The sequence below is a fragment of the Sprattus sprattus genome (genome assembly GCF_963457725.1).
Source record: "Sprattus sprattus genome assembly, chromosome: 9".
In the NCBI taxonomy this organism is placed as follows: domain Eukaryota; kingdom Metazoa; phylum Chordata; class Actinopteri; order Clupeiformes; family Clupeidae; genus Sprattus; species Sprattus sprattus.
Window position 1 is genome coordinate 27398658 of NC_137928.1, and position 26638 is coordinate 27425295.

General features: G+C 43.3%; 4 protein-coding genes across 5 annotated transcripts; 3 read left to right on the forward strand and 1 right to left on the reverse strand.

Annotated features, from left to right (window-relative positions):
• Window positions 1-165: 165 nt before the first annotated feature.
• On the forward strand, window positions 166-3591 carry sarm1 (sterile alpha and TIR motif containing 1; the record flags this gene model as incomplete). Its single annotated transcript, XM_080845404.1, has 8 exons — window positions 166-620; window positions 739-1357; window positions 1525-1737; window positions 1924-2015; window positions 2129-2455; window positions 2882-3071; window positions 3201-3322; window positions 3477-3591. 8 exons carry the CDS (start codon window positions 166-168, stop codon window positions 3589-3591), a joined length of 2133 nt encoding a protein of 710 aa, XP_080701530.1.
• A 1509-nt stretch (window positions 3592-5100) lies between these two features.
• Window positions 5101-10732, reverse strand: slc46a1 (solute carrier family 46 member 1). The gene is made up of 6 exons (XM_080845150.1): window positions 10192-10732; window positions 9255-9646; window positions 8662-9122; window positions 6494-6577; window positions 6171-6327; window positions 5101-5689 (listed from the first exon to the last, which is right to left on the reverse strand). The coding sequence occupies exons 1-6, from the start codon at window positions 10471-10473 to the stop codon at window positions 5623-5625; spliced, it is 1443 nt and encodes a 480-aa protein (XP_080701276.1). The 5' UTR covers window positions 10474-10732; the 3' UTR covers window positions 5101-5622.
• LOC308370492 (rab proteins geranylgeranyltransferase component A 2-like) lies at window positions 10153-17106 on the forward strand. 2 transcript variants are annotated; one of them, XM_080845148.1, is made up of 2 exons: window positions 10153-10284; window positions 12635-17106. In XM_080845148.1, the coding sequence occupies exon 2, from the start codon at window positions 12649-12651 to the stop codon at window positions 14635-14637; it is 1989 nt and encodes a 662-aa protein (XP_080701274.1). In that variant the 5' UTR covers window positions 10153-10284; window positions 12635-12648; the 3' UTR covers window positions 14638-17106. The 2 variants fall into 2 exon arrangements, with proteins under 2 accessions (XP_080701274.1, XP_080701275.1); XM_080845149.1 differs by lacking the exon at window positions 10153-10284 and adding an exon at window positions 10755-10863.
• A 1683-nt stretch (window positions 17107-18789) lies between these two features.
• LOC308370416 (Na(+)/citrate cotransporter-like) lies at window positions 18790-24815 on the forward strand (the record flags this gene model as incomplete). Its single annotated transcript, XM_080845068.1, has 12 exons — window positions 18790-18891; window positions 19727-19855; window positions 20036-20172; window positions 20580-20791; window positions 21045-21222; window positions 21358-21480; window positions 21765-21974; window positions 22257-22354; window positions 23164-23279; window positions 23997-24158; window positions 24436-24573; window positions 24678-24815. 12 exons carry the CDS (start codon window positions 18790-18792, stop codon window positions 24813-24815), a joined length of 1743 nt encoding a protein of 580 aa, XP_080701194.1.
• Between the last annotated feature and the right edge of the window lie 1823 nt (window positions 24816-26638).

Genomic DNA, 26638 nt, shown 5'->3' on the forward strand with positions numbered 1-26638 from the left:
AGGCATCAGAACCAGGCAAAATCTCTTCATTTATATTGCGGCTATGTAATGCATTCTTTTCCCAAGTAATTCATTTTGAATGCGTTATATTAGTCCATATCATCGTTGATTTCTGTGTCAAAGGGGTGTGACACGATTATCTAGTGGTAACAGTTAGCCCATTAGATGCTCTTATCTCTCCTCGTGTACATCAGCAAGCTCTGCCAATATTTTTCAATGTTCAGTTCCGAGAGACTCACGGTCCCTGAATATGTCAGTCGCTTTCAAACCCGGAAATCAAGCCCTGACATCAGGGCTGTCTCACCGGGTATCAGCGCTGACGTCCAGTCAATGCTAGATGTTTCTCTGCCAGCACTGCGATCAGCAGTCCTAACGTTAAAATCAGCCAAGGACACCTCCGATTTGGAGAAGACCCGTCAGGCAATCGCTGAGATTTATCAGCTGGTAGAGGAAGCCTGGGTTTTACCTGCACTTGGACGCCAAGTCGCTGAGGAGATATGCAACAGAATACGACTGGATGGTGGTTTGGAGGTGCTCTTGCAGCATCTCCAGACACCTGCAGTAGAAATCACCTATGAGTCGGCCAAATTACTGGAGCAGATTCTAGTGGCCGAAAACAGGTAGGATGTTTGTGTAATCATCTGGTGACATTATCCCCATGACCCGTCAAATGTATAAGTGATAGCTTGTTAGAAAAGCGTAGACCTAATCAAAGTATGACATTTCCACATTGTGCAGAGACTACGTGACACGCATGGGTCTAGGCGTGATCCTGAATCTGACCCGGTCTCAGGAGGATGCCCAGCTGGCCCGCAGCGTGTCTGGCATCCTGGAGCACATGTTCAAGCACACGGAGGAGACATCTGCCCAGCTCATCTCCAACGGGGCTCTGGATGCCCTGCTCTTCTGGTGCCGTGGCACAGACCCCACCGTGCTGCGCCACTGTGCCGTGGCGCTGGCCAACTGCGCCATGTACGGAGGTCACCGGTGCCAGCGGCTCATGATCGAGAAGCAGGCAGCCGAGTGGCTCTTCCCCCTGGCCTTCTCCAAGGAGGACGAGCTCATCCGCTTCTACGCCTGCCTGGCCGTGGCCTTGCTGGCCAACAACAAGGAGATCGAGAAGGAGGTGGTGAAGTCCGGCACGCTGGAACTGGTGGAGCCTTTCATCGCCTCGCTGGACCCGGACGAGTTCGCCCGCAGCCTGCTCGACAGCACAGACTGCATGCAGGGCCGCACCGCCGCCGACCTGCAGCACCTGCTGCCCCTGCTGGACGGAACACGTCTGGAGGGGAAGTGCATCGCCGCCTTCTACCTGTGCGTGGAGACCAGCATCAAATCACGCCAGCGGAACACCAAGGTGAGCTCCAGCTCTAGTCAACTACTGTGGCAAGTGAATTGTAACATGGTGTTTCTGCTGAAACTGAAAACACCTCTTCCTCTGAAACTGGGGTTAAAAAGTGTTCCAAGAAGTAATAACAACGATCTGTTCTAAACACACCACATCTGGTGTATATCTTCATCCAGATTTTCCAGGAGATTGGAGCAGTGCAGAGCCTGAAGAGAATTGCCATGTATTCCAGTAATGCCACTGCCTGCTCCCTGGCAAAGCGAGCTCTGGGCATGATGGGAGAGGAGGTGCCACGCCGCATGCTCTCCTCTGTGCCAAACTGGAAGAGCGGGGAGGTGCAAAGATGGCTCCAGCAGATAGGCTTCAGTTCTTACTCAGAGCGCTTTCAGGTGAGACTGAATGTATTCTCCTCTCTACTGTTCTGCCAGTCTCTCATGTTGTGTTTAGCTGGACATGTCCAAAGGTTTGTGAAGTTTGAAACAAGGGATATCAAATAGTTGCTATTGATCAGCAGGGAGGTCAGTGATGTGGTTTGCTACCATGGCTTTTTCATCATTGTCATGGTTCCTTTTCAGGAGTTGCAGGTGGATGGAGACCTGCTCTTGAACATCACAGACGAAGACCTCCACAATGATCTGGGCATGACGTCAGGGCTTACTCGCAAGAGGTGCTTACCTGCAGTCCCTCAAATGTGCTGTGAACCCATTTAATTAGTTAATTTGTACAGAACCGTGTCCAACAGCTGTTACATCTGTATGTGCTGTGTCTGTGTGACCGCAGATTTCTGAGAGATCTCCGTGTCCTCAAGATGTATGCCAACTATTCCACGTGTGATCCCAACAACCTGGCCGACTGGCTGGCAGACGTGGACCCACGCTTTCGCCAGTACACATACGGCCTGGTCCAGTCAGGGGTCGACCGCAAAAACATCCTGAACATCAATGACGAGCAGCTCAGGACCGACTGCAGCGTAAAGAACGGTGTGCACCGGGCAAAAATCTTGGCTTCCCTGCGCTACCCAAACAAGGCCTGCCTGACGGATGCACAGCCTTCTGGGCCGGACGTCTTCATCAGTTACCGCCGCACCACTGGCTCCCAGCTGGCCAGGTCAGGAGATAGCCATACTGGGGAACTGGTTTAATGTTTTGTTGGCAATAGCCATAGTTGGAGCTGCTTTCTTTTTGTCTTTTTATTGACATTTTGTCCTGTTTTATGTCATATTTTTTCCCTTTTAAATCCTCATCACAGGATGTTCTATGTCTTTTAATGTTTTTTGTCATCATCACCTATGCAAGTTCTGGGATCACTTTGGTTTCACACTATATATGGGTGCTGTATTAATTAGTTACTTAATGTCATGGAATGCACTGAAATAAGTTATACTGTATAGACTTCCTATTTAGAGGATGCTTTCATCAGTGCTTTTTATATCATGTAATATTTCTGGTTATTCAAGACTCCCTCCTTCCCCCCCCCTCCTGTTTGGTCCTCCTCTCTCCGTCTTTCTCTCCCTTTCTGGCTCCCTCTCTGTAGCCTGCTGAAGGTGCACCTCCAGCTCCGTGGCTACAGTGTGTTCATCGACGTGGAGAAGCTGGAGGCTGGCCGCTTTGAGGAGAAGCTGATCCAGAGTGTGCAGCGAGCACGCAACTTTATACTGGTACTCTCAGCCAACGCCCTGGACAAATGCATGAGCGATATGGCCATGAAGGACTGGGTGCACAAGGTCAGATGGGGACTGTGGTGGTTTTTATTGCACTCTTAAATCTCATTGTCCAATTTTCATCTTATTGTTACGTCATGTGACATCTGGTTATCTGCTAAAATGACTAAAAGGCTGCCTTAAACCGTGCAGGAGATTGTCACAGCTCTCAATGGCAAGAAGAACATTGTTCCGGTCACAGATAACTTTATGTGGCCTGATCCCAAGACACTACCAGATGATATGAGCTCCATCCTCAACTTCAATGGAATCAAGTAAGTCAACTTTGGACATTAACCATGTTACATTTAGAACTATGTATTTTATTCCATATGCTTTATTGTTATATTATTTTATACATGAAAGATAACTTGTGTTACTTGTGAACCAGCTATGAGATGAGAACTCCCTCTGTTTTCAAATGCACAGATGGTCCCATGAGTATCAGGAGGCGACCATAGAGAAGATCCTCCGCTTCCTTGGGAGCCCAAGCCAAGACCAGCTGGACAAAGCCAAGGACCCAGAGTTACCAAAGCAGGAATAGGTCCAAAAGTGGCCCACCAGGACCTGATGCACATGGACCAGAATTCAGTCTGTGGCCTCTGTGGCATCACTCCTGTCCCTTCCATGAACCCTGGGTTAGAATCCGCCTCTCTGTCTTCCTGCATGTAACTAACAACATGAGTTTTAGCAGAGATGGAAGAGGCCAGCTTCAGATAATGCAACTCCCCCATGTTTTTAACCCTACCTATGTACATAATAATTAATTAGCTCATTCAACTTATTTGCCTCTAAGTTGTATTATTAGGCAAATCCAGACACTTGATCTAACCAAAATGGGGAGGGGTTTCACTCTCAATCCTGGAAGTACCCCCTTTCAGTCCTACTAACCTTCTAGTTCAAAGTTGGCCTCTAGGCCAGGTGACATATGAAGAGCTCAGGGGTCCAGTCTCTTAGATTAACGCTTTGAATACCTTGTCACTCATATTGCCTCGGGTGACCTGAGAAGGATGTGCTGCCTACCTCTCAGGGTATGAACACGATATTTTATTTTAGGTGCCTTGACCGTAGCCAGCATGCTTTTGTATTCCATCCTCTTTCTTGGAGTTGAAATGTGATGGGTGTTTAGAAGTTGCTTTGCGAATATAGGAATAATATCAGTTTGGAACGCAAAGTCAATTGTTATATGAAGGAATTATTTAAACATGAGGCATGAAGTTCTGAAACGCATAGCTTACATGTAATCACAATATAACAGACTTACCAGGCACTTGAGTGTAATGCATAGGGATTGCCCTAAGACAAAAATGTGTATGTAATCAAATAAAGCAGTAACAATAACTTAGGTGGTTGGTATCACTGTGAAAATAATTTGTCATGTCAATCTACTAATCTACTCATTTGTCATCTGCTAATGCTCAAACGTATCAGTTAATGGAAAAACATGCAGTATTCACCAAGAGGGGAAACAAATACCACTTATTGACATAATATGTCAGGGGGAGTCACTGCAGTTTCACTGTCCTGATGTTGTTGGCTTTTGCCTATGTTGGGGTTTATGTTTCTGTAGCCTTAATGTACAATTGATGTTCTTGTCTGTCACATATAAAGATCAAATATTGACAATGGTTTGTGCATAGAATTTAATACAAGATAGGACTTGGACATTCAATAATCTTACAACGCTGTAAAAATCAAAGGCAATAAAAATTATCAAGTGTTTGCCAGACTCAACATTACAACATTGTCTTCATTGTTTTCATCTCAAGTAAACACAGATTGCAGTCAGCAGTTCATGGCAGTTCACACTAGAGGTTAACAGGAAGCATGTGATATTGTATCACCCCCCTGTGGGTCAGTTGGCCACTACACACTGTGGGGAACCCCCCCCCCCCCCCCCCCCCGTCACTCATATGTTGTGTTGTGATAGTCCACATAGTAAAGACGGGTCAGTCTTATATAAGCATACGAGCTGGGATTACGGAGAGGAACAGCCAATCTGTCTATGTGCTGATGACATGTCTGGACCCTAATCGCAATGTTACTAATTTTGTTTACCAAGAGAGGTACTGTAAAATAATTATGAATAAATAATTCACAGTGAATATAATAAACAAGTACATTTTATGTCGAGTTTGCAGGCTACCAAAAGGAAAGGTATATAGTTTACTGTATGTCTAAACCCAATATTACACACCTCAGTGAGGGGACCAGATTATTTTTACAGACAAGTGTTGTAAGACCTCACATTAGAAGATGCTCCAAAATTTGGAATACAAAATACAAACTTTAACCGTTACCATTCAATTGTTACAGTTATTTAAAAGAGGTACTATGATTAGTAAAATTATGGCAGAATTTTGTGTAGAAATTAAGGCACAGAAATAGAAATATGCACAAACATATACACACCATTTTCATTTCTTAAGTGCAAAAAAGCTTCATATTCCCTTTTGTGTGGTTAAACATGTGTCAGCCCCTATCTATTATTATCCAATAGTGTACCGCTGTTTGGTTCCCAGAGCTAACATACCTGAGCATGACAGACACTCAGTTCTGCAGAACACTCTCCACCCTAGCATTCCGTAGACATTCTGGAACTCTCTGCATTCTCCGTCCTCCTCTGCTGGCAACCGAGTGTCCTGGAATGTCATAATCACAGTCATTCTTATTCCCTCACCCAAGCAATAAGCAATCATTTTTCAGGAAACAATACAAGATGTGCTTGAATTTTAACCCAGTTATCCTTGACTATCTTGGAAATTAGGCATTGCAATACTGATTCAATAGGATTCAACAGTCACCAGTCTTAACCCCAAAATACAATAATTATCAGGAACCGTAGCCATGAAATTCAAGGCAAATAACATTTGGCACACTGTTGATATCCATGAAGTAAAAACAAAGACATATTCCACTGATTCCACTGATTTACATACATATGAGTAGAGGGAGTGCCAAACCAATAGTTTAATTAGTGGTTGATTTGAAATGTTTAATATGCAGAGAAGAACCAGTGGAGTGGTTTCTGGTGTACAGACAGTGCTATTCAATTATTTTGTCACTACAATGGACAGGTCTCCTGTGAGTAGTTTATGCACAAAAGGGTAACAATTTCCTCACCCAATTATTCCAGCGGGAAGAAGTAGTAGTACAGCCCCGAAGAGGAAGGGAAACCCCTTCATGATGTATAATGTTGCAGGGTACAGGGAGTTGAAGACTCCGTTAGACACCAAGGAACAGAGTCCCTCCACACAGGCCACTGATGCAAAGAGTGCCCCTGCAGAGAACCAGGTGGAAGTTCACCACAATAATGAACCAATGTCCTGTACCAATCACAATTCAAAGATCTAGTCCAAGCCGAAGGAGAACAGTGCTCTTGACCAATGCTGGGTGGACACCAACAAGTACTAAATATTTGACTTAAATTCCACAATTTCATTTACCTTGCTCGGAAGGTTCCACCAGCTTGGAGAGCTTTGATCGCAGAACTGGAGTTGAAGCCATGAAGAGGAAACCGAGTCCATAGCCTGAAAAATACATGGTAAAGGTGTTAGCATTTCTTTCAAAACACCTAGAGGGATGGAACACGGACAAACATTTCTGGACACTGCTACATTCCATCATTATACAAACAACGAGCGAGCTGCGACATTGCAAACATGATTCCCATGCACACAATAAACACAATGTAACATTCTTAATAGATAAAACAGACGACCAAAGGTCTGATCTACTTACTGTGTTTTGTACACACATGGTGATGCAAACGGGACACACAAAGAAAACATTATTGTGATATATACAATCTATCAACAATTTATTTACAACTTAGCAGCAGTCTCTCTGCACAAGTGTAACTCGGTTCATGACATTCAATATTCACGGGTTATTCTATCATGGTTCATTCAATTAATTCACAGACTATGTCACGAGTGTGTGTGTGTGTGTGAGAATAAGTACATCTTCATTGGGACTTTGGCATCCTCTGTTCTACCCGGACAACCTGTGGCGATTGGCACCTACTAGAACAGGCCTTAGTTTCCCTCCAGTCATAGGGAGCACTTTGGGATTCAATTACGTCCCACTCCTTTTCAAAACACATAGTAACATTCTTAACAGCTAAAAAAAACGACCAAAGTCTGATCTACTGACTGTGTTTTGTACAGTCTTGCAAACGGGCCACAAAAAATACACTATTGAAATGTATAGAATGTACTTAACAGAAATGTATAGAATTTATTTAACAGAAATTAATAGAATGTATTTAACAATCTATTAACAACTTAGCAACAGTCTCTCTGCACAGGTGCTCCTTTCCAAACTTTCACCAACTAAAATGTGTGGTTCCTGATTGGCTGTTTCTTGACCAGCCAATCGAGCCTGTCCACTGAAGTGTCGGTTCTCATCTCAGTATGGAATTTCCAAAAAATTATATATATATAGATTCACAAAAGCTTCAGTATTTCAGCATAGGGAGAACGCTAGATGGCAGAACAGACAGAAAGAATACTTTAGTTGAATTCACTCCTCAACCTGACCCTTGAGCTTTACCCCTGGATGAGTATTTTAATGGAGAAAGCCTGCACTGAAAGAACCCAGTCATAAAAACATGTGGGTCTATTGCTCTTCCAGATCCGTCTTTATCTGTGAGTTTCCTGACATGCACTGCACTGAGATAACAGTAGATAACACAAAGTCATTTATTTACCTTCAGTGCAGTACAAACATTCGGTTCCTTTGACTTGTAAGTAAGCAAGTGGTGGGGCATAATCATTGGCTATCATTATCTCTCTACGCCATTAAACCAAACTAAACTTAATGATCTATCTTCCCATCAGAGTGGTTTATCTCATTGGAAGAATAATATATGGATAGTGTATGATGGATAGATATAATATGTTCAGTATAGCTCATGTAGGTATGTTTATCTGTTTAGTATCTGTTTAGTATGTGTATTTATGATTAGTATCTATATTGTATATTTATTGTTTATCTATTAGGTCTACTACTTTGTCTTTTCATATGTTTATCTTATGTTCAGTACTTATTGTTAATTTATGTTATGTTATATCATGGAGTACTTATATGTTTATATATTATGTTATGTTATGGTAGTGTGGTACGGTGTCCTGTCCTAAGAATTTCAGTGCCCAGTCCGACTCTGTTGTTCTGTGCATCTGACAATAAAAGACTTGACTTGACTTGACTTGACTTGACTTGACTTCTAGTGGCAGAAGTGACAGGATTATTGTAACTTCATAATCATAAAAAGTGCAACAGGAGATGACAGTCTGCAGTTCTAATCCCATACACTTTTTGGCAAATTCAGCTGATCGCTCCTCACAATCTTTTTTCTTATCATCTTTCCATTCAGTGTGCACCCCTCTGGCCTTTGTGAGTACACAACTCTGTCCTGTCCTGACTGTAATTGGAATACCAACATAGAGGCTCGGACCAAGCCATAAACAATTCCAGCCAATCAAACATTTCTTCAGGAGCAGATAAGCAGGGGGTGTAATTTGATTAGCTGTTGAGCTCAAATATCGACAAACTTTCACCAGAATCGCAAACTGCATCTTTTAGCTACCCAGTATCGTTGACCACATTATACCTGTGAACATCAGTGCGGTGGTGTTGGCCACAGAGATGACCACCAGCCCACACATGTTGGAGGCCAGACCCACGATGGCCACCCAGGAGTCCTTCAGGCACTGCTGCATGGCCCTCAGCCCTGCCAGGCTGCTCAGATAGGTCAGGTGCTGCACCGCCGAGCCATAGCCAATCAGTGCCGGGCCCCAGCACAGAGGGGTGCTCAGCTCGTACAGCAAGTACAGGTCCCGGCTGCCGAAGTGTACCGTGACCACGACGAAGAAGCAGAGGGAGTAGAGCCACAGCTTCAGCCTCCGTCCCCCCTGCCCCGGGATGCTGTAGAGGTGGACGACGGCCCGGTGGTGCTTGGTGGTGAGCAGTCTGGCCCCCGGGTCGGGAACCACAGACTCCGGCACAAAGAGGTAGGCATAAAGGGCAGATGCCAGGCTGGTGGCCAGGACCAGCCAGAATGGGTTAATGTACCTTAAACAGGACAAACAAATGCAAACTGTTATTGAGGATGCATACTTTGTATGTCTTGTTGGACTTTTAATGAAATCTCCTGTCAAAATCAACTACAGATATTAATTAAAGGTTGAAAAATTTGGCATATACCCTTGTGCCCGTCGCCACTGTCCCCCAATGATGCTTGCAAACATGCCAGCCACACCTATGCAGGCTTCCAGTATGGCCACTCTGAACGTGCGGGAGACTCTGTCACTCGTGTCAGCCACATAGGCAAAGCAGCCAGCTAGGATAGTGTTGAAGTCCCCAGTGAGGCTACTGCAGAACCTTCCCAGGAGGAACCAGGCCACTGGCAACTTCAGGTATAGCACCACTAGATAAACAGCAGCTTGAACCGCCAGGCCAAGACTGGGTAAGATCAGGACTGGGCGCCTTCCAGCACAGTCACTCCAGGATCCAAATAGAGTCGTAGAGAAAAGGCTGATGAAAAAGCCACCCAAATTGATGTACAAGTTCCAGTGTGCCGTCATGGTCTCCACCTCCTGGGGAAAGAAAAAAAAGTTATGTTCTGTTGCATTAAGGACTTGTTATTTTTAAAGATGGTTTAAAAGACCAGTAAACTGGTGCATTCATGCATCTTGTTCTATCACCCATAATATGCCCCCCTTTATGAGCCGAGGTTCGGGTTTCTTCCTGTTAACAGGGAGTTTTTCCTTGCCCCTGTCACCTTTGTGTCTGCTCCAGGGGGGTTCAGGCACTTGGCTCTGTAAAGGGCCTTGAGACCATTTTATTGTTTTGGTGCTATATAAATAACATTGAGTTGAATTTATCTTAGTTTCAATTGTTTCTATCTTTTTTATGGACTGAAAAATATAAACAAATTCAATGTAATTCAATTCAACCATAATTATCGGTCTAAAAGCATTTTTATATTTGTCAAAAATGTTCCAAACGGAATTATGAAAACGGGAAAATATTACTATTGGTTTCTATTGGTTAATGCAGACCTGTATCGGCTTCCGTAGAAGAAACCATCCTGCTTGTTTACATTTTTACCAGAGACGTCAAGGATTTTGCTTTTACGTACCTTCTCGAGAGGATCGGGCGGCCCACTGCTGTTGTTACATCCTCCAATTTTGGTCCCGTTGTACCCCAGATCTTCACTAATGCGATCCCACAGGTATTGTGTGCAAAGCGGCATTTGAAGTGCCAATGAAAACATTGAGAGAAAGAGTACAGGCTCGACAGACACTGAAAATGGACAGGAGTAGGGTGGAGCTGTCAGACAAAGATTTCTTCTTGATTTATAATTATCTTGAGACGAATCTTCCCCGTCAGGAAGGATTGCATTGGTGTCGGAATCTTCCATTGCGTTTCGACGTTTAAAGTGAAATCAGTTTGGCAATACTGTTAGGTTGTTGTGGCTAGCTAATGTTAGCTAAGCATTCCCCCTCTATGTTTAAAGCGTAGTGTGGCTACTTTGTCTGTACCTTTTCTACGTTATACTCCTCGAAATGTTCAAATTGCTCGACATCTAAACGACGCGGCCGTCCAAGGTTCCTTGTGTTTGCGAAACTAAAATTAGGCACGTGATGGTCGTGTGCCATATGCTAACTGCATCAGCTACTGTTCCTCTCCGGAAGTGGACATGACATGGAGAAAAAGCACGCAGATGGTGTGACCATTTCGTTTATATGCACGTTCATATGATGGACTGTATGGTTAGCATAGTTTGTTGAGTAAAACCGGGATTGAGAAGGTTTGTTTTTTGCTCTCTAGAAATGCTATATTATTTATATTAGCCTATTCATGTAAAGTGAAAAGAAAATGGGCAGATTTTGGGCAGAACAAATGCTCTCGTGTCAACACCCTCTTTTATGTTCCTTGGCGCTGTTGTAGTCGACATACAAGAGAAGTGAGTACACCTCTCTGCGATATTACTTAAATGTCAAATTATTTAAAATTGTATCACTTTACAGTAATTGCATTACTCCTAAGTTGAATAGGGTATTTGCTATTATGTCAAATTCAAAGCTAACATTTTAGATGTACTATATTTAAAATACAGGCATCACAGTCAGGCCTACACCTTATTATTCTGAGATTCCAATCTTTTTTTTTTATCTCGTATGTCCACCTTTATTTTTGATGACCGACTCAAGCTTCCTTGGCATGGAGGAAACAGTGTTGCTCAAATTTCTGGTTGGATGTTATGCCATTCTTCAGATTTTTTTTGCAGCTGCTCTTTGCTGTTGAATCGCAGACTGCATCTTAGGGCGTTGCCCTATTTATCTCTTCAAAACACTCCAAAAGTCGTTTATTGGATTCAAGTCAGGCAACATACATAATTGTTTTTCCTCATTACAAACTCATGTGATTTTGGTAGTGTGCATTGGATCATTATCATGCTAGCATATTCATCTTCTGCCAAGCTTCTGGAGACTGGGAGTCATCATTTCTGCCAGTATTCTGGTATATCCACAGGCATTCATGGTGCCGTCTCTGAATGTCATCTCCCCAAGACCCTTTGGACTCCCATGCAGCCCCATATCACACTACCTACCTACCCTACCTCCATGCTTCACCGTCAGGACTATACATTCACTGCTAGTCCTGGCCAGGTACATGCTAAACATCCTGGACCCCGGCTGAGCTGAACAAATGATCTTGGTTTCATCTGATTAAATAGGTGCTCCCAAAATATCGGCTATATCGGTTGATGTCCTTGCACTGGTCACACAAAGTTTGGTTTCCATTGATAACCCCTGTGCCAAGCACTTGCCCATCTGTTTTTCAGAGCTAGATTGTGCAAGATGAGCACTGTCCGTGGCGTGATTTTAGGAGGATGGCCATAGTGGCTCTTATTAGAAATAATACTCTATACCTCCTGATTACTGCTGCAACTGTGTTTAAACTGATTTTTAGTTGGTCACCACCAGTCTTCCTGTATCCTTTTCCATCTTTGTGAAGTCTCATCCAGTCAGTCATGATCCAGCTCATAGGTCCAAGAGTGAGGAAATTCTGATGTTCATTTCGAATAACCATATGCATGCAAGTAGGCTGATTGGAAATGACAGGTGCACTCAATTTAGTTTCAATGTTCACAGGTTTTCTATATTTACTTTTGTTGCATTGAGTTTCTACTATGAGGTCTCTATTTTCAACAGTGTTTTCTAAAGCATTAGTTTCTGATTGTTCAGATGAGGAAATGCTTTACTTGTCAACCTAGAAATAATGCAACTATTGAGAGTTGATACAATTGTAAATCATTTGAAATGTAAGTGATATTTTACAGGGGTGTAGGAACTTCTGTTGTATACTGTATATGTTACTGGCTGGCAAAGAACAAACTTAATCCTAGCACTGCTCATGTTAAAGGCTTAATGCAGATTTAGGCAATCTCGTAGGAACCTAATCTGTTTTTTTATCTCAAAAATCTCATTTTAGTGTTATGCAATATCACTGTATTGGAGTTTGTAGGGTACAATAACATCCTGTAATGATTTCTTTAATCTTTGTCTTTGTCAAAGGTTTTAAATTCAAGATGGCATCTGACAATCTTCCATCTGAATTTGATGTTGTCATACTTGGCACTGGCCTCACGGAGTCCATCATTGCATCAGCATGCTCCAGGGTGGGACAGAAGGTCTTGCACATTGACCGGAGGAACTACTACTCCAGTAAATGGGCCGGTTTTAACTTCAACAGCCTCCTGTCCTGGATTGAGGAGTATAAGAGTCAGCAGGGATCTCAGAGCACAGAGGATGTGGCGGAGTGGAGGAAGAAACTGGAAGATGGGGAGGAGGTGCTGCCTCTCAGCGCTGATGACTCCTTTATAACCAACTTGGAGGTCTCCTGTTATGCCAGTTTAGAGGCTGAAGAAGAAGAAGCGACTGAGGCATTATCTCCTGCAGCACCTCCACCCACAGAACCTGAAGAGGAAACAAAGGGGGAGGGGGAGTCCAGTCCTGACGTCACACAGGAAACCCCAACCGGTATTGAAACTCAACACACCCAAGAAGATGGTGGATGTGGTGTTCAAGAGGAAGGGGCCTTGCAAGATGCCAGCCAATCAGAAGAAATACAGGAAAAGAAACAACAGGAGGACTCCACAGCTGGCCCTCCATGTTCAGCCAAGGAGGTGAAGAAAAAGAAAATAACTTATGCTGATCTTGTGAAGGAAGGCCGCAGGTTCAATATTGACTTGGTGTCCAAGCTGATCTACTCTCGTGGCAGCCTGGTTGATCTCCTGATTCAGTCCAAGGTCAGCCGGTACACGGAGTTTAAAATAGTCACCCGCATCCTGACCTACCGCCAGGGCAGAGTGGAGCAGGTGCCTTGCTCTCGGGCAGACGTGTTTGCCAGCAAGCAGTTGACCATGGTTGAGAAGCGTATGCTGATGAAGTTTCTCACCTTCTGCCTGGACTTCGAGCAGCATCCTGAGGGGTATCAGGAGGTCTCTGACCAGCCATTCTGGGAGTTCCTCCAAACCAAGAAGCTCACAGAGAACCTCCAGCATTTCGTCCTGCACTCCATCGCCATGGTCACAAAAGAGACGTGCACAGAGGACGGCCTCAAAGCCACTCAGCACTTCTTGCGTTGCCTGGGTCGCTACGGCAACACACCCTTCCTTTTCCCCTTGTATGGCCTGGGTGAGATACCGCAGTGCTTTTGCCGGATGAGTGCCGTGTTCGGAGGCATTTACTGCCTCCGCCACTCCGTCCAGTGTTTGGTCGTGGACAAGGAAACTAACGGATGCAAAGCTGTCATCGACACGCACGGGCAGCGAATCAGCTGCAGCCATTTTGTAGTGGAGGACAGCTTTGTGAGGCAACGGTGGAAGAACACCGAGGAGGGGCACATCTCTAGGGCAGTCCTCATCACGGACAGGTCGGTGCTGCCCACTGATTCTGACCAACAGATCTCCCTGTTGACAGCCCCTCCTCTAGAGCCTGGTGGTCCAGCGGTGCACGTGGTCGAGCTCTGCTCCTCCTCTATGACCTGCATGCCCGGCACATTCCTGGTTCATCTCACCTGCTCCTCCAAAGGAACTGCCCGAGAGGACCTGGAATCTCTCATTGCCAGAATGTTCTATGTGCCCTCCAGCCCCGGAGAGGAACTTGAAGAGGGCGATGAGAGGAATGGCCGACCGACAGTGATGTGGGCGATGTACTTCAACATGCTGGACATCTCCAGGATGGACGGCAGCGACGGCTTTGACTTGCCCAGCAATGTGCATGTCTGCACAGGCCCTGACGTGAACCTGGGCTGTGACTACTCTGTCAAGCTGGCTGAGAAGATCTTCCATCAACTTTTGCCAGAGGAGGAGTTCTGCCCTCCGGCCCCAGACCCTGAAGACATCATATATGAAGGAGTGGCAACCCAGGGGGAGGGCTCAGGCTTCGAGGAGAACCCCAAGACTGAGGACTCACCTCTCCAAAGTGATGGTGATGGCTTAGAGAACCACCCCGAGTCTGAGAAGGAACCGGCAGAAGTGGAGGCTCCCATCCAGGAAACGCCATCTGAAGAGTAAACCCCACTATTCTTCATCCAGAAACTTCTCTTTCCTTAACCCCCACCTACCACCTTACCAGCTGCCCACCCAGTGACCCAAACCCCCACCTACCGCCAAACCTCCACCTACCACCTTACCAGCTGCCCACCCAGTGACCCAAACCCCCACCTACCGCCAAACCTCCACCTACCGCCTTACCAGCCGCCCGCCCACTGCCCTAAGTTCCCCTCCCACTGTGGAAATAGTGTCACCAGAAGCAGTGACTCACAGTTGCCTCATAAAGAGACGTAACACATATAGTAACACAAGAAAAGCTTCAGGACTTGCATGACCCAGCTGTGACTTTCTAAGTAATACGTTAAAAAATGGTACCTACATACAGTTGTATCAAAATATGTACACCCCATGTAGATCTTTACACTGTATGTACTCAACATTAGTCAAAGACATGCTTAGTTACACAAGACCATGGTACAGAATAGATGACATTTGTCTTGCAGTACCATTTTACCAGCCACATTGATTACTTTCCCTGAAGTAATTAGTGAGGATTTGGAGGAATCATCATATCTTTAATGGTTTTAATGTCAATGGTTTATAAAATGGTCTGATCTCTTTTCATTTTGCCTTTTTAGTCATGTGTTTTGTTTTTTACTTCTGTTTAAGCATAGTTCTCACATTTTCTTAATTTCAGAAGGCCTTTTGTTCTTTGTTTACAGTTTTTCTCTCACAGCTATTTAGTTTGACAGGGTATATTGTTGTCAGCCATGGTGCCTGGAGTTGTCACGCACAACTGATTCTATAAACTCAGTCTGCTGCCTAATATCAGCTTTGTCAATGAAATGATAGACTCCTCTCTTTCAGCATACTCAGCCTAAAAGAAGTATGCATGAGATGAGGACATATATGGAAAGCGATAACGTATGACATTTTTTTTCTATGTTCAATTTTGTGGAAGTCACTTCCTGGCTAATCCCTGCTTCATGCAGGGGGTGGTATCATGTCCATTTGAAACAGATGTAAGAGAAACATGACAAGTTTTAGTTGGAGTGCCGTTGTCATTCATGCGATTTCCCTTGGTTGCTGTACCCATTACAATTAGGGTTTGTGGCTCATCCAGTTGAGCTGATTTGAATGATTGGCATGTTTTGATTCAGGTTACCACTTTTGGTTAGCACAGCTGTGTTTTGGCTTAGGGGAATTTGTGAATCTGTGAGAAAGCTTTGCATAAAGTCAATTAGTCTGTTGCCATCTTGACAGATCCTTTCAGCAGTCTGTTTGTGATTTTATACATTTAAAATTGATACATTTTGGGACTATCATTTTACAAATAAGTATGCCTACTTTGGTGGCCATAGTCTAACTTAAATTGAAACAAACCTTTATTTTCTGATTTTAACTCCAATGCTGACAAAAACATATTTGGTTCCCATGCCTTTTCCAAGATGCACTGTGTTGACTTCGATATGTAATATTTATTCATTTGAAGAGATTGGTGTATACCTTCAGTATCTAATTCTGAGGGTTTCACATCCATTTTTAGTCTGTGTAATGCAAGCACTATATTTATTGGACACAGGACACCTGTGTGTTACACACTTAAGGGAGTCTACAGCCATAAGTGTCTATCATAAAACTGTTTGTCTCTCTCTATGTTCAGTGCATGTACCCAGTATTTAATGTATGTTTTCATGATTGTCTATGAATATTAAAGTCTGTATCTTTACCATTAAATGTTTCTTATAGGGTGATCCCAGAGACCAAATACCTATCAGAGGTCTAAATTGGCTGAAAGGCTTAAAGTTGGATTCATTTGATATGGAGTGAGGGTTTTTTTTATGAAAAGTATTATACACAAGAGAAAACAAACTAAATGGAAAACAGTCAAATAAAACAGCAAACCTTTTTGATATTTAAGTAGATGAAGGCCATTTCTCCAAATCCAATTTAAATATCATTTGTGTAGTTCAACCTCGGGTTTTGATTTTTTTTTTAATGATGTTTCATCTCCTGTGCTTGTCAGTCTTCATTGCTCTGAAGCACCGGAATGATTCACACTGTCCCTCGCAGATATGGTCAGATTGGAATAGAAATGGTATCAACCCCCTCCTTAAAAAATATGTGGACTGATAAATACTCCTGAAATACTTGCCATGTGGTTGTCAGATCAAATGTGCCTGTATGGTGGGTTGCCAAAATGATGATGACGGATGTTGAGTGGTGATGAATAACATCCAAAATATCAAAGCGTTTGACTCATTATAGTGTAGTGGATTCCAGTTGTTGCTGTTTGCGTTATCTGTCAAAACAAGTCGTGAATACTTGTAATCTTGTAAATGCAACCATGTTATGGCAAATGTGGGAAAAGATGAACTGCATCTGTAGGGGATACACAGGTGAGATTTTGTTATAACAGTTTATTGGGCTTGAACTTGTTTGGCCGATACTGGGTTTGTGTGAAGATAAATATGTAGCACCCAAACTTATGCAGGGAAATACAAATAAATGCCAGTGGCAATAATATTCTGAACATACAGTCCACAAATGTTTTTTTGCAATTTTTTCTACAACAGTGACCGGGGATTGCTCTTCTTAAATAATATTTGAATGAGTCAAAATTAATAATCCTGTCATTTATTTTTAATATATTTTTTTGAAAATAGAATTTTCCTCATGGACAAATGAATGGCAACACTATGCAACAATTTCCTTCTTCTTGATTTTAATGGGCAACTGGTTTTGGTATCTTCCTATTCAGTTTGATGTGTCCATAGAAAGGACAGATTAACACCTGTGGTTCCCACTAAACTAACCTTTCAGGCTATGTACCTTGTGTTCTGTGGTTCCAGGACGGCACAACCCACCCAGAAAATACCTCACAGTGTGACGTTGCCAACTAAGTCACCAAAAGACTGCTAGCAAGCTTTTCTCAGTGCCAACTGTGCTGATGTGGATCTTTGCCAGGTTTGTGCTTGCCTTATGGTATCCCTCGCTAGTCTTAGACCAAGACTCTTTAGAGCCACTATAATAGAGATTAACCATGAGCACTCACGTCTGGTGACAGACAGGGTGGCTCCTCACATAATGCTGACATTTTCTTTAATTCTACACACAAATGTATTGTTAGTCTGGAACAAATGAAAGCTCCTTGGCTCTCAAAAGCGTTCCACAATCTGCGCTCACCAGATCAGGCCCAAACTTGTCCCTGAAGCAAAACACATTTAACTAGACATCTCCAAAAAATGAAATTAAGGGGATTCAAAATAGTACTTGATACACAGGTTGTATCCCTCCTGTTGTCTTTTATGGTTCATAGTTAACGTATTCAGGAGTTTTGTGCTGAGCTCTTGCTTCACACCAACCCAAGGTTGTCTCAGGCCATAAACAGTCACCTTTATGTAACTTTCCCTCAGAATGGGTGTGCTCAGAAGAGAGCCTGGTTCAGCTCTGACATGTGGCAAATTACTGCCTAGTTGGAAATATTCCATCAAGCCTTATAGTGATATTGTGATTGTTCTTTGCCTTGTGGACACACCAGCAGTGTAATTGAAAGATTTCTGTCATATGAATGTTTTACAGAGTCATCATCATGGCCATCTATCTATCATTTGTTGTGCAAACATGGCATTATCCTAATTATATGGTGCTGTTTGCTGCATGTTGTTTTTAGTGTTATTAGGTCAAATGTAATGCATGGGGATTTTAAGACTTCATTTTCCTTTAATTCATCAGTTGAAGAATGTAGAGAAGCATGAATGTCATAGTCATAAAACATGCTTAGGTCATTAAACATTTTTTCTCCACCAAATGACTTTCTACAGTTTATCTTTGAAAAGCGTCTCAAAGGCCTCTTGTGGTTTATTTCTGCTCCTCTGTCCACTCTCTCTACAGATGTTCCCTCCTTTTCCCTCTTTCTGACTCCTCCTTTTTCTTCGTATGCCCCCTCTTTATTTTCCTTCTGGCTGTTTATCTTCTCATCCGTTTTTCTGTTCACTCTATTTGTCTGTCAGCCCCCCTTGGTTAATGTTTAATTCTGCCAGAGTGCGTTATATATACACCAACTCTATCTGCTGCTCTGTCTGACAACAGTGTGGTCGTATCATCAATTATCCAAACCTTTTCTCCATGTTAATTGAATTTTTCTTGGTGAATTCTTCTTGAGCTAAAGCAATGTTAGGGTGTTTGAAATGGCTGTTGAGCTATCGCAATTACGTGATCATTTTTCTGACACCACTTCTGATTTTGCCCTTACCGTTGGTTATTGATAGGCCGGTGAGTATGTGAGAACATTTATACCACTTCTTTGAGAAACAAACATTTGAACTAAATATGGCAATGTCTTGCAGTAACATAATAAAAAAGCTTTTTATGTGCCTCATATAAAGCTAATTGAAGACCTTTCCAAATCAATTAACATGCGTGTGTTAAATTCTGGACTGACGGATAACATTGCCTTTGTTTATTTCTGGCTAGTTAATTATAATGGAGCATTCTCAAAAATAGCTTCTCCGTGAAAATGTGTCTATTAGGTGATATAAGATTAGGGAAGGTAAATAATCAGATGTCACAGGAGTACAGCACAAAGGACTTGGAAAAATAGGCCCAGTCTTATTTCTACAGTCTTTTCACCTGACATCTTTTCAAATCCGCTCTTGTTTGTAAGTCACAGTTAGCTCAGACATTTGAATTCAAATCTCTTCTTGTTGACAATTTGAGTATACAAAAATGACTTTGTAAAGCTAGGAGTAAAAGGTTAGGATTGGTGGCACAACTAATAGCTGATCACATTCTACGTTTGTTCAAATGGAAGGCCATAGTAACTCATATGTTTTCACCTGGAATGTATTGGGTGTACTAACATGTCTTGAGATCATAAAATCCCTAAATAAAAAGACTGAAGCGGTTCTGTGAAACTCGTTTAAAATGTCTGGCAGTAAGTTATATCTAGACATGAGCTGTGACATATAAAGCACCCTTCATAAATCAAATTGCCCATAATTGACATGAAATCAAGTTCCTGTGTAGTTTTCCCAGAGCGGTGTCTTCAAAGTGACATGTATTGTTGTTGAAGTGTTGCTTCTGACAGAGTGTGGGATCTGTGTTACAGGAGGCAAAATGTGGCTTTGCCATCATCTTGATGGCTATATACTGGTGCACAGAGTGCATCCCTCTGGCTGTCACTGCCCTGCTCCCCGTCATCCTCTTCCCCCTCATGGGGATCATGGAGTCCTCAGAGGTGAGCTGTCTTCAAGCCCCCGGCAACACTGTGCCTTCACCTCTGGGCTCGCCTTCGCAACAGATTCATTGACATTATGAATGGTCATCATACTGTTTTAATCTCTGTTTTTATCTGCTCATTTGTTAAGAGCTTTGTGTCCACTATCTGATGAGTAGCATGTGTGTGGCTTGTCTTTAGGTGTGTGTCCAGTATCTGAAAGACTCCAACATGCTGTTCATCGGAGGTTTGCTGGTGGCCATTGCCGTGGAGAACTGGAACCTTCATAAGCGCATTGCCCTCCGCGTGCTGCTCCTGGTCGGGGTGAAACCAGCCCTGTACGTGGTATCTAGCTATCTTATCTGTCCTAGAGATAGCTCAGGATGGCCCTTTATTGTTTGTTTGTTCTCTGTGTCCTTTTTACCCTCCTCTCTCTCTGTATCCTGCCCGTCTCCCGGTTTCTCTCCTGCCAAATCATCTCCTACCCTGAAATGAGTTCTTTGATTCCTTTTCTTTTCTCTTGTTTTCTTTTCCTTTGCTCTCCTCTCCCCTGCTTTTCTCCCTGCTCCTTTCCTTTCCTTTTCAATCCTTTACTTTCCATTCCATTTCATTTGGTGTTCTTTTCTTAATTTCCTCTCTTCTCCTCCTCTTCCCCCCATCCTCTCCTCCTCTTCCCTCTCCCTATCCTCTCCTCCTCTTCCCTCTCCTTATCCTCTTCTTCTCTTTCCTCTCCTGTCCTGTATAGGCTGATGATGGGCTTCATGGGCACCACTGCCTTCCTGTCCATGTGGATCAGTAACACGGCCTCCACAGCCATGATGCTGCCCATCGCTCAGGCCGTGCTGGCCCAGCTCCAGAGAACAGAGGCCGAGGCGGATGAGAAGGAGTTCCAGAGCGGCTGGCCCAACGAGGGCTTTGAGATGGATGAGACCAAGGAGGACAAGAGCATAACCACCGGTAGGTTGTGACTACCAGGTTGGTGTGTTTTGGGGATGTTTCTAAGAGCTCAGTCTGATTTTTTGTACAGCCCTGAAAACAGGTCGCAGTTATCCGCGGCCCGTCAGTCATCTTGTCCTTTAAGAAAAGAGAAGGATATGCTGACACAGTGTGTTGGAAAAACTGTATTCTTCCTCAGATCTAACTGATAACTGACTGTTTACAGTGACTGGGTGTGTTAGAGGTAACTAATCCCAGCCTGATATGACTTCAGAGAAAGTGGCAGAAGATGGATACACTCGTGCTGACGAGAGGCGCCTAAGACGTGAGAAGTACTACACCAACCTGTCAAAGGGAATGAGCCTGTGTGTGTGCTACTCGGCTAGCATTGGGGGCACTGCCACCCTCACTGGCACCACTCCTAATCTCATCCTCAAGGGACAGATGGATGAGTGAGATTAATTTATGTGTTCTGCCAAAAATATGCCATGACTTGTCAGAATACGTCTGTGCTTTTTTTTCCAACTAAAATCTCTCTCTCTCCCTCTCTCCCTCCCTCCCTCCCTCCCTCTCTCGTTTTGCTGAAGACTGTTTCCAGCCAATGGTGGTGTTATCAACTTTGCCACATGGTTTGGCTTCTGCTTTCCCAATATGGTCTTGATGCTGGTGATCTCCTGGCTTTGGCTTCAGTTCATGTACCTGGGATTCAAGTATGTAGTTGAATGACAATGGCTGGATTGACTGGAACATTTTTCACAAGAAATAACAACAAGCTTAATCCACTCTTTAGATTGACTAAAGAAAGTGTGGAAATAGCTGACACTGCTTTAGTGCCTAAAATAACACAAACCCAAGATGTTTGGGATGTCTGGATGTCTACTGTGATATGTTTAATCGCACTACTTAAAAATCCTTTCACAGACATTAAGTGTAACCGGCACTTGTTACGTTTGATCCTTAATTGTTTGGTACTGCACATTGTATGACTCCACAGCCTCAAGAAATCATTTGGATGTGGGTCCAAATCTGACAGTGACAGGGCAGCGTACCAGGTGATTAAAGATGAATACAAGAAGCTCGGCAGTATGACCTATGCGGAGGGCAATGTGCTGCTGGTGTTTGTGCTGCTGGTGCTGCTCTGGTTCACCCGAGAGCCAGGCTTCATGCCCGGTTGGGCTACGGTGCTCTTCAACCAAGAAAAGGAGTAAGTGTCCCTCCACCCCAACCCCCAACACCATTTAACCATGAAAGTGAACATACAAATTAGTGTTTCAAAGTCATGCAATGTTTTCAAATGTTGCTATAGTCATTATCCAATCGATCACATTTCATAAAACAATAACTTTGTTTTATAATTGTCACTTATCAATGAAATAATCAGTATTCTAATCAATCACGAGCTGCAAGGATCATATACTCACCTCATTCCTATGTCGCTCATGCATGGGGTGTTTAAGTGTTAATGGCCCTGTGTCTTGTGTTTCAGGTATGTCACCGATGGCACTGTCGCCATTTTCATGTCCACGCTTTTCTTTGCCCTTCCCTCCCAGTTGCCAAGGTGCTTCTGTGTTGGGGGCAGGTCAGGTGATATGAATGGTATGATGACTTTGAGAGCTCACTTGTTCACAGTACCAATGATTTCCTCAAAGACCTCTGAAACTTTGTAGACCAAAAGTGTCCCTGAGTTCTCCTTTATTTAAAATAATGTATCCAGTGCTTGGATAGATACTCTCAAGGAAGTCTTTAAACTCTCTCTGTCTCATATTTAAAAGCTCATGTTCAATTCACTTTATCATGGTGACAAGTGCTCTGTTTACCAAACAAAGGCTACCTGTTAGGATTACTTACATTTGAGAAATAGCTTTGACCTGGAGGGATGTCACCAGGATTCATTAGAAGGACACCACTTAACTCAGCTTGAATTACATGGGAGCATTTCTACTGTCATTTATTTGTTTAATGGACAATCATTGCTTAGAAACTATAGTGTTCTGTACATTTCATGACTTTGTAGCAATCAGGTTGCATTTTATAGACACATACCCTTATCTTGTACATGAGAATGTTTTTGGATTACGATTATGATTCATTATCTCAGGGTGTTTGGCTGTTGTCCTTGATTGTCACAGAAAACCACCACCTTAACCAGGATAACTATTCAGACATATTAGCCTAACACTACAGCATACATAACATTAGCCTACAGAGCCTACATGACTGATCGAATCATGTTGTGAACCTCTGAACTGTAAAGCACCCTTATGAAATGAGCCAGAGAACTGCTCTGTGAAACAACTGAATTCTGTACATGACGGTTGGGATCATTCTGAAGTACCCTGAACAGGCCTCTCACCACTCAAGGTAATGATGACAGATTGTGATTTATCACGTAGGAGAAAGCAAGAAGGCCCCACCAGCTCTGCTGCACTGGGAGGTGGTTCATGAGAAGATGCCTTGGAACATCCTCCTACTGCTGGGAGGGGGCTTTGCTCTGGCCCGCGGCAGTGAGGTATACCCCTTCTCTCCTAATGAGGCAGTGTAATACTGCAGGACCAAAACAATACTACTGCTACAGTGTAATAGTGCAGGGTTAATACAATACTATTGCTACAGTGTAATACTGCAGGACCAAAACAATACTACTGCTACAGTGTAATAGTGCAGGGTTAATACAATACTACTGCTACAGTGTAATAGTGCAGGGCCAATACAATACTACTGCTACAGTGTAATAGTGCAGGGCCAATACAATACTACTGCTACAGTGTAATAGTACAGGGTTAATACAATACTACTGCTACAGTGTAATAGTGCAGGGCCAATACAATACTACTGCTACAGTGTAATAGTGCAGGGCCAATACAATACTACTGCTACAGTGTAATTGTAAATTGCCTGTTTGCTGATTGCCACAGCTGGAGTGGTACATTTGAAATAGATTCCAGCCTAAAGCCATAAGACTCTCCCACAAGTTTTTTTTTAGTTTTTAACGTAGATTGAGTTTCATGTGTGTCTATATCATTTGTGACTGTTACATACTTGAGGTAAATGATTTACATTGAGTTATACATTAGTTAAAATGCAATCAGATAAGTCTCTATGTTCTGTCTCTATGAGGACATTCTCGAAAGTTTATTATGCACCACTATCTCAACTGCATCTGCAACATTGCGTTTCGTTATGAACCCTACTGCATTTGGACATCCCGTGATGCTTCTCCACACAGACATCTGGACTGTCTGTGTGGCTCGGTCAAAGCCTAGAGCCCCTGAAGAACGTCCCAGATTTTGCTATTGCCTTCCTGATCTGCATGCTCATCGCCACCTTCACTGAGTGCTCCAGCAACACCGCCACCACCACTCTCTTCCTGCCCATACTGGCCTCAATGGTAAGAGGATATGGACCAGGGCCACTGACTTAAGTAGAACTCAGTAGAAAACAGAGGACTCTCAGCTAGACATTGTGATAATTATGATTTTTCTTTTTAATGTTTGAGTTATGTTTTGTGATAACATGAGAATCAGCATAGTGCTTATAAACCCTCTCCATTCCTTAGTGAACTTAATGAAGCTCCTAAATGTTCCCATCAAGTTGCTTTCCCATAATAAACAGTGATGATAATAAGCATGCTAGTTATAGTGCCATGATATGCTGTCCATCCTTAGGCTGTTGCCATCAAGTTGCACCCGCTGTACGTCATGTTGCCCAGCACCATCTGCGCCTCCCTGGCCTTCATGCTGCCAGTGGCTACCCCGCCCAATGCTATCGCTTTCTCATACGGGAACCTCAAAGTCATGGACATGGTAAAGCATCTGAGCTGCTTCTTCGAATATATAATTAAATAAGAAGAGCACCCACATGCTTTGCTTTATGTAACTGTGATTGTATGTTCCTGACCTACCTACAGGCAAAGGCTGGCATCGTGCTGAACCTCTTGGGTGTCTTGTGCGTGCAATTGGCCCTGAACACTTGGGGTGTGGCGATGTTCCAGTTGAAAGAATTTCCAACGTGGGCCAACATCAACTCAACCACATCAGAGCCCTGATTCCCACTGTGCTCTGCTGCCCCTAGGGGAGAAGACAGGGAGGACGGCATGAGAGATGCGAAGCTACATGCACAATGTACAATGAGACTTGAGAACCGTTGGCTTCGGTTAAGCCTGAGGGGCCCCTGTACTCTGGACCCATAAACCCGCCTGCAGAGCTGCTCCCATAGGTGCTGAGCTCAATGGGAGCTTATTCATCTGTGCTCTGAAAAAGGGAACCTTTGCCCTCGGCATCATCTCTGGACTTTCCATATGTATTGTATATGTTATATGTAACTAGGTGGAAAGGGAAACCTTAAAAAAGCAGTTTGGTTGTAGCAGTTTTTTAGTCTGACTGCATCTGCCCTTTCACAGTGTTAAATTCTATTTTAGTCAAACAGTTCTTTACTGCTAAATTGGGGAGAAAGTATTTGATCCATTTTTGGATCCCAAAACAAAACAAAGTGGTTTGTTTTATTGGAAACTAATGTTGGCTTTCCAATATGCCATAACAACATGTGGACAGCACAGATACCACTGGCAAAGGTCTGATTTATAAATGACATTTGACGTATATCTCTGCACTTTTCTCCTGCCTTTTTGATTCATGCATCAACATTTGTCTATCATTGGAGTTGTACTGTCCAAAACTGTCCAAAACTGTCTAAAGAACACTGTAACTGTGTTCACAGTTGCATGTGGACTATTGATAAATTGTTCTTCTTTAGTTTGCATCATAATACACGACTGTTTGTCATTCTCCTATGTGACTAGTTAATGACAGGCTTCAATCCCCATGTCCACCGTGGGATTACAAAGATATGTACTCCCGTCGTTTTGGATTGACCCAAGTAACCAGAAGGCAAATCCTTTCAAAGAGGTCAGCATATACCAAATTGTACCAAAATGTAAGTGAGGGAAAACAATAAACAGGGATCAACTTTGGTTCTCTATGCAGATATAGTGTCCACTAGATCTGTCTCCTGACAGTAACATGTCATCTCATGGTTAACTGGGTTCAGGTTGGGTATGTGAGTGAGAATCTGGCATTCGCAGTGCACCCCTGCCCTTATCAGAGGGTGTGTTGAGGCTCTTACCTGCAGCATTGTTTACAGGTAAGGCAAGATTTTCACAGATTCACAGTCTCTCAGAGACCGATAAGAAATAGAACTATACTGCAATTGTCTAAATACTGTACCCTCGAGTGGTAGCACAGGTATCCGAAGGGATGTACATTCCTCTCAGTGTCTCTAATCTGTTTCCTGTGGCATTCCGGACAGCTGTGCGTTTCAGAACTGACAACCGAAGAGGACATGTCGGCTTTGAATGCAGCACCTCTGGTGAAATTAACATAATAGTCTATTCTATTTTTCAGTAGTTATCGCCACAAAATTTGACCAACATCTGGCAAATAGCCCTAAACAGTGGCACCTGCTCGAAATGGGTTGAGTTGTGCTGCTGAGCATATTTAAATGGGAGTTTATGATTAGGGCTATTAATCACTGTTCCTCTAAAAACGTCAAACTACTGGTCATAAATCATCAGCACGGCTTAAGATCAAGAGAAGTTCATTGGCATGCAACTGGATCTCAATTTGAGTATCACACACATTCCAGTCAGCGTAATGGTGATGAGCATTAACATGGTGTAGTGATTTTGGCTTTGAGGGTACTTGAGGAAAGGCATGGTGGTGGTCAAAGTGTGTTTGACAGGTGTTCTCTGGTATGTCCTCCTGTGCATGTGTGATCCGTGCACTTTAATGAATAACATTCAATAGCTGTGCATGTGTGATCAGTGCACTTTAATGAATAACTGTCAGTAACTGTGCATGTGTGAACCATGCA

Coding starts and splice junctions, on each gene's coding strand:
- slc46a1 (XM_080845150.1), bottom strand. CDS start 10,473: ATGGAAGATTCCGACACCAATGCAATCCTTCCTGACGGGGAAGATTCG. Junction 6,578..8,661: donor CACCGCACTGATGTTCACAG/GTATAATGTGGT, acceptor TGTATTTTTCAG/GCTATGGACTCGGTTTCCTC. Junction 6,328..6,493: donor GGTGGAACCTTCCGAGCAAG/GTAAATGAAATT, acceptor GGTTCTCTGCAG/GGGCACTCTTTGCATCAGTG.
- LOC308370492 (XM_080845148.1), top strand. CDS start 12,649: ATGGCATCTGACAATCTTCCATCTGAATTTGATGTTGTCATACTTGGC.